Source organism: Seriola dumerili, unplaced genomic scaffold, assembly GCF_002260705.1.
Source record: "Seriola dumerili isolate Sdu_G_001 unplaced genomic scaffold, Sdu_1.0 BDQW01000056.1, whole genome shotgun sequence".
NCBI lineage: Eukaryota > Metazoa > Chordata > Actinopteri > Carangiformes > Carangidae > Seriola > Seriola dumerili.
In genome coordinates this window covers 4,922,597-4,930,143 of record NW_019174311.1, presented here as the reverse complement: position 1 = coordinate 4,930,143, position 7,547 = coordinate 4,922,597, and the positions used below count along the sequence as shown (strand labels likewise).

The 7,547-nt window shown below is 39.5% G+C and overlaps 1 protein-coding gene across 1 annotated transcript; it reads left to right on the top strand.

The window, feature by feature from the left end:
* The first annotated feature begins 1,903 nt into the window (after window positions 1-1,903).
* On the top strand, window positions 1,904-6,472 carry lamtor5 (late endosomal/lysosomal adaptor, MAPK and MTOR activator 5). The gene is made up of 4 exons (XM_022741698.1): window positions 1,904-2,043; window positions 2,133-2,194; window positions 4,495-4,612; window positions 5,960-6,472. Exons 1-4 carry the CDS (start codon window positions 2,009-2,011, stop codon window positions 6,018-6,020), a joined length of 276 nt encoding a protein of 91 aa, XP_022597419.1. The 5' UTR covers window positions 1,904-2,008; the 3' UTR covers window positions 6,021-6,472.
* The last annotated feature ends 1,075 nt before the right edge of the window (window positions 6,473-7,547 follow it).

Genomic DNA, 7,547 nt, shown 5'->3' with positions numbered 1-7,547 from the left:
ACAACAATATCTTTATTTATTTTTAGAACAGTTTAGCACTCCACATGTGACTGCACGTACACATGCCTGTAGAACATCTGTACATACAAAGCAACCACCAGAACATAATACTCCCACCCCCAACCCTGCAAAACATACAAAGACAAAATAAGTAATTACAGAATAAAGGAAAAAAATTATATAAGACTGTCATACACCCATACGCACTTGGATATGTGGTCTTTCTGAGTGAAAGAATAACTTGCTTTGGTTTGTCTCCAGGTTAAAATGGTGCTTCTTTTACTATATCGCTATTTGCATTTATTTCACTTGAAAACAAATGAACCATGCTACTGAAGGTTTAATACTGCGAAAAGAATTTAGAGACTGCTTCTCACTACCCACACTACCACTGACAGTGCGCATTAAGCTATAGTGTGACTAAATTGATACCAGAATATGAATAATGAGTCTTGAAATCTGTGAATTATAACAGTCATTATACAGTGTATGGCAGAGTGATGATACACTGACGCAAGAGTTAGATCTCTATTTTGGGTCTAGCTCATCTCCAGATTTACTGTGGTTGTAAAGTGGCCATAACTAATAATGGGATCTAGTGTTTATGCCAACCTCCCTTTATACAAGATTAAAGATCCTGTGTGTGTGTGTGTGTGTGTGTGTGTGTGTGTGTGTGTGTGTGTGTGAGACAGGGGAAGAAGATATCACGTGTACGTGGACCATGACAATTATTCTGCATGCATAAACTTGCATTTGTACATTTGTACGTGTTGGCCTACGTGCACGCACCGACAGTGATGGGCAGCAAGTTGTCAGCGGAAGCGGCCGGGTGCTGCTGATTTAAGCTGTGAGAGGAGAAATATGAGTGGAGGAAGAGGAGAGGAAAAGATAGAAGAATGGGGGGGGGGGGTCAGGGGGACTAACCCCATGGGTTAGTCAGCAGGACATTACCCTGCTGCTGTGCAGGTGATGGATTCCTCCAATGCCGTGGCCACATAATTACATTCACCCATTTCTGCCTTGTCAGCAGGAGCACTGGAGCCTCACCGTCTTGGACAGGCAGCAGAAATCATGCAGGGAGGTGAGCCAAGGCAGTGGCCTGCAGCTAACTTCTGAAGAAAACACATTAACAAGATCCATCAACAAAAGGCTGCGAGAAACAAGGTTCCTGCTTTATACTAGTAATATTAATACCATTTCTTATGTCCAATAAAGCGCATACATTGGTTTTCTGTGTTTATCATACTGAAAAATGTTTCCGCCAGTCTGTTATGATTGGGATGGTGTCCAAAAAAAGTCAAATATGACTCAGGAACATGTGACAATGGAGCTGTTCTAGGCAACTTCAACTTATTTGTGAATCACCAGATTGTGACCGCCTGTGCAATTCTCCAAACAAAGTGGCAGCTGGACTATCAATAAAGATTATATCATCAGGAGGCAAAAAAAAAAATAACCCAGGTAATCTAATTTTATATTTATAGATACATTTTGATATAAAGTAAATATCAAAATCAATTTCTTAGCGTGGTTGGAATGAAAAGAGTGGCATATGAATGATGAAATATAGATGCAGGGTTTCATTACATAACTGATCCACTTTGGAAAACCATTTTAGTTCCCTAACCACATAGAAGAAGCCAGGAATAATAATTACATCTACTGTGTATTAAGCTTATATATCAAATGCTGAGAGCAGAGTATGAAATCTCGGTAGGATAAATAAACACTACCCAATTAGTATCTATCTATCTATCTATCTATCTATCTATCTATCTATCTATCTATCTATCTATCTATCTATCTATCTATCTACAGCAGTCTCCACTGTCAGGACTGTTATATACAGTACTATAGCTCGCTTCGTGCTGTTTGGTCCTCACAGACACCCATAGAGCATGTGACGATCAGCTGACTCCACCCGGAAGCTTTGAGGAAGCAGGCAACCACAACAACAAATCTTCATCAACAAAACTTGAATTCCTCGCGTTATTTACGTCTGTTAATCATGGAGTCGACCCTCGAACAGCATCTGGATGATACGTGAGTCAATACCAGAGTGTGTTTGAGTTCGTGTGTAAAATGTTGGCACGTTAAAGACGACTTCTCGCTTTTGTGTGTGTTTTCGGCAGCATGAAGAACCCAGCAGTTGTCGGTGTGCTCTGCACGGATCAACAAGGACACAACCTGGGCTGTAAGAAAACCCCGAGCTAGATACTATATGAGCTTTACAGGGAAGTGCTTCTCAGCATGTGTTCACAGCAGACTGACTGAGTAAAACCATTCATCAAGCGGAGCTTAAAGTGAACTGTCGTTTGCTCCTGTAAAATCACTCCAAACACAAGGAGGCCTATAGATCATTTTCAGAATAAATCAGAATACATTTTCACCCAAAGCTTTCATCTCAAGCTAAAATAATACATCATACTTTATTTGTTGATAATATTTTGTATTTGTAATCAGAATATGCAAAGTAACAAGTAACTAAAGTTGTTAAATGTAGTGGAGAAAAAATTACAATATTTGCCTCTAAATTGTAGAGAACTTAAGTACAATACTTGACTGAATGTACTTAGTTATTTTCCACCACTGGTTTTCTATACATGAATAGCACAAACAACCTCCTGATGATGTGGTTTCATACGACCATGAGTCATCATTTGTCCCATATTTGTAATATTTGTCAGTTGTTTACACACATTTGTGTGAAACTTTCAAGTTCAATCAACACGTCGTTTTGTACCGAGCAGCCCAACATTTGATTTCTCCAGCACCAGGAAGTTACTCACTCACAGCATTTAACTTATGTGTCAGAAGGAAAATTATCAACCTGATTATCACAGCCACCAAAATTTGTAATGTCACGTTATCACCACATAAAGCAAGACGTAGGTCTTTGTGCCATTTCTCATGACAACTTATATACAGAAACCCAGTAATTAAGTCAAATATACTCTATAGCAAACTGACAAAAAAAAAGTAAATCACAATATTAATATAATGAAATACAATATAGTTATTGATAGAATAAATTGATAATGGAATAAAGAAGGGAAAGCAATATAATTACATACATATACACATATACACTACCTACACATATATAAGCACATATATACATATGCAATCGCATACATAAATATAGTAAAAGCAGTTAACAAATGAATACTACTGTCAATTCACTGGTTTGTCTTTCAATCTTCACCTTGCTGTGAGAACATGAGTTTTGGATTTGAGAGTTTAACACACTGTTTTCATTTGACAATTGTGCCAAAGCAGCTGACAAGTACTTAAAATGGAAAATATGCCTTTCTAAATTGTATAACATACAAATTGCCACCCATCTTTTTTGGTCAACCTGAGTCATAAGGTTAATCATATTTGCAAAGTTAATAATTTGCTTGTTACTGAGAATTACAAGTGGAGACGTATGAGCTAAATAACATGACCGAGGAAAATAAAATGCTTTACTTGCTGATTAAAAAAATAACAGAGTGTGTTATTTGTGAGCATCACTAGCAATATGTAACAAAGTCAGGTGCAAGACTTATTGTTACATATTGCTAGTGATGCTCACAAATAACTCATATGATCGTCACACTGCTAACTAAAATCTGGATACCCACCTTTTCTGTGCATTACTGACTACCACCAAGTTTATTGGGTTTTTCTATTGAACCTGTTCTTACTTTAGCATTATTTCCACCTGCAAATATCTGTCCTGAATGATCTGTTCACACTGAAGACATTACAACTGTAAATGCACCCAGCACGCACTGAAGATGTAACCACCTTCAAAAGATGCATTTGGTCACATAAACTTCAAATTACACAACTCTGATTTCACACACCGCACATCCAGAATGAGAATATGCAGGCGGCTCGCACAGGAGTGTCTTGGATTGTCACAGATTTGTGGATGACGACAAGCTTGTTAACTGTCAGTGTTTGTGCAATTAAAGTGTGTGGTCTTGCCAAGAATTACACGAGAAGGTCAAATAGCGCTCTCATGTCTGTAAATATGAAGCTACTGCCTGCAGCCAGTTAGCTTAGCTTAGTTTAGCTGTTGGACAGTAAACAGTGGGAAGCACATAGCCTGGCTCCGTCCAAAGTTGCCAAAATCTGACTACTGGCACATGTGAAACTGTAACTAAATAACACAGGAGATCTTGTTTGTTTAATCAATAGAAAAAAAACAAATTGTAAAAATGCGAAGTTGTGGAATTACAGTGTTATGAGCTGAACTTTTCCTTTTTTTTTTGCCTCCTTTTTGACTCAATCATTGTCTCCTTGATCAAAAAGATGAAAAATCATTTAACGTGTGATAAAATCAGATGTTCTCAGATGATAAATGCAGCTTTCAGCTTTAGAGGCAAAAGACAGAAGTTGCAAGTGAGATGGATGCTGTTCAGATAACGCTGGAGAAGGTTTAACTGTCAGTATGTTTTCTTCAGTCCTGCTCAGTGACATTCCTTTATATTTCACAACCACCAGGCCGCGGCTCCCTGTCTGATGAACATGGTGGTGTTGTGTCAGTTCTGGCCAAACAAGCTGCAGCTCTCACCAGAGACCCAACAGACACTCCGACTGTGTGCCTGGAGTCGGAGTCAGGGTGAGCACTGACACAACCTTTTGTCTTTTTTTTTTTTTTTTTTTTTTTTTTTTTGCTTGACTGACTCCCGCCTGTCGTCCCTCCCTGCAGTTTCACTGAATATAAGAGGTTTGTCTGTGGTGGTGTTGATGAATACTTGAGCAGATGAGTAAATCAAAGTCTTGGCAGATGAGCTTATTTTCATTTGTGTGGCTGTGCTGCCACCTTCTGGGCTCTGCAAAAAACCTCATCTGCTGAACTGTGTCTCCAACCACTGACTCCAACTTCGAACAATACTCATGATTATCAGGAAGAAGTCATTTTAAATGTTGGACCTTAGTGCCTGTTGCTTTGTTGTGTCAACCCAGGTGTAAATGAATGACTTAATGACCGGAGCAGACATCACGTTTCAGTGGCTGAGGGGATCATTCTGTTCTGATCATTAGTGAGGAGAGAGCACATCAGTCATGTTTTAGCTGCCCTGCACTGGCTTCCTGTATACGAAGGCCTCGGTGAGGACCAAGCTACATCGCTAACTCCCTGATTAGCTATGTACCTCCAAGAACACTGAGGTCATCTACTGCTGCTTTATTGAAGGTTCCCAGCAACAGCTGTAGAAAAATTGGGGATGCAGTCTTGGTCAGTTACGGCCCTTAGCTGTGAACCACACTCCCTGTACGTATCAGAGAAGCAGCTCACTAAGTATCTTTAGAGGAAAGCTCAAAACTTATTTCTTCACTTTAGCCTTTAACTAGCTCTGAATTTCTGCTCTTTGCTCTGCATCTATGCACCGCTCAGCGCTTCGTTTAAATGTCCTCTTATTTAATGATTTAATATTTTATTCCTTATTTTATCTCATTTTACATGAATGTTTTTAATGTTTTTCATTTTAAATCAAAGATCAGTGCTCCACATGTTTTTATGTTCTTTTTATGTCTTTTCATGTGAAGCACTTGGTGCATTTCATTTCTTTGTTGTAAAGCAGTTTGTGCTACATTTCTTGGTGCTTTATTATTATTATTATTATTATTATTATTATTAGTGATCAAAAGCTATTAGAAATTAATCAGCTGATAAGTTTCAGTGTGAGTTTGAACTAAATTAGAGTTTAAGGCCAATGTCCTCTTTATACATTTATACAACTGCCTTTATACTGCTGTTGCTCACAGCCATGATGATGATGATGATGATGATGATGATAAACAGAAATCATAACATCACCAATAATAATAATGTACAAAAGATCAGTAAAAGGTCAAAACATGTCATCACTTTTATTTTACTCATCTCTTATTTGTCTGTACGATTACTGTTTATCAGATGAATGTTCGTCTGACGATACTGTTTTTGTTTCTGTGTGTTTTGTAGAAACATCCTGGTGAGGAGTCACGGCACCATCACAGTAGCAGTTCACAAGATCGCCTCTTGAAGACACCATGACTCACTGCAGAGTTTTACTGTAAAGAATTGTACATGCAAACAAACACATTAGTATGAATCACACAATCTGAGTGAGCTCTGACAAAGAGAAATCTGAGGTTTCCTCATTCGGCTGCTGTGTTCTCTGTATTTTCTGACCCCATATTTAAACCAGAGAGCTTGTTAATTTTCTGATGCTGAATATTGGAGTGTGAATCTCTTCTTTTATAAAAAAAAAAGAAAAGAAAAAGAATCTACACCAATTCATCAGTGATGCTATTTTATTGATACTGTACAGAATAGGTCTAATATGATGTTGTATCCAGCCGTGTTAAAACCGTATGTGTGTGTGAGTGTGTGTGTGCGCGCGTGTGTGTGCGCTTTTTGCCTACAAACATATCCTTCAAGCCAAGGCAGTCATGCACAGAATAACAACCCTTAATAAACTTTAACTTGACTTTGCGCTGCCCTCCTCTGTGTTAAGTATTCATTATTTTCTCCTTTGCTCAGTAGCTGCGTGACATTTACACAAGACATGGAAAAAAAAAAAAAAACAGGTTTCACAGTTTCCAATCATTTATGAAGCCACTGAAGTCGCGTATGGCGGAAGGATCACACATTTATTCACTTTAAAGAGCGTGTAGGTTCGTGTACAAGTGGAGCGCCAGGTGTACGCAGTGTGTTTTCGTGCTCCTCTGGATGGGGGAGTGTTAATCACACAATGTTTTTTTGTTTTTTTGTCAGACAACACGTGTATCCCTCTGTCCGCAGCACATGGCTGTGTATCTGCAGAGCAGGCGGTGCAGCGCATCTTAGTGGCGCACCGCCTTTGTCCAAGACCTGAGCACAGTCTGCGGTGGCTCCGATGTTTTCGCCGCAGACCAGTTTATTTATGCCTGAGTGCCGGCGACGGTCCGTCCATCCCTTTCTAGTGAACGTGATATCTCAGGAGCGCCTGGGGGGAATTTCTCCAAATTTGGTCCAGACGTTCACTTGGACTCCAGGATGAACTGATTAGAATTTGGTGGTCAAAGGTCAAAGGTCAAGGTCACTGTCACCGTACAAACACATTTAGGGCCATATAGCTCAAGAATTCATACCCTAATTATGACAAAAATCTAACAGAAATCTCTCCTGGGATAAAACGATGAAGTTATAACATTTTATATTCAAATGGTCAACTTCACTGTGGCGTCATGATTTTCTGCAAAACCACTTTTCTGACCATTTTTAAACGCTGTAACTGAGGAACAGAAGGGGAGGGGAGATTCTGACCATATATCACCTTGAAACTTTACCAAAAACACATGTAATGCCTTTTACTGAGTTCCCTCAAACTCTCCACTACATATTTCATGCCAGCCGAGCAGACATGGATGTAAACAGCAGCTCGACTGGAGGCGTACTACTGCAAGGAGGTAATTCCAGCTTTCTCTCCTCTCTCCCCCTGAGCCCTCAGACGAGGTTCACTGCTACGTCTCAGTCACGTGGCTCTCCTCAGTTGAAGGCTTCGCTCTCTGCGGCTCCTCGGCGCAGC

Excerpts from the sequence above, each read along its gene's own strand:
- lamtor5 (XM_022741698.1), top strand. The coding sequence starts at position 2,009 with ATGGAGTCGACCCTCGAACAGCATCTGGATGATAC. Across the intron at positions 2,044-2,132 it reads GAACAGCATCTGGATGATAC|CATGAAGAACCCAGCAGTTG; the intron begins GTGAGTCAATAC and ends TGTTTTCGGCAG. Across the intron at positions 4,613-5,959 it reads TGCCTGGAGTCGGAGTCAGG|AAACATCCTGGTGAGGAGTC; the intron begins GTGAGCACTGAC and ends TGTGTTTTGTAG.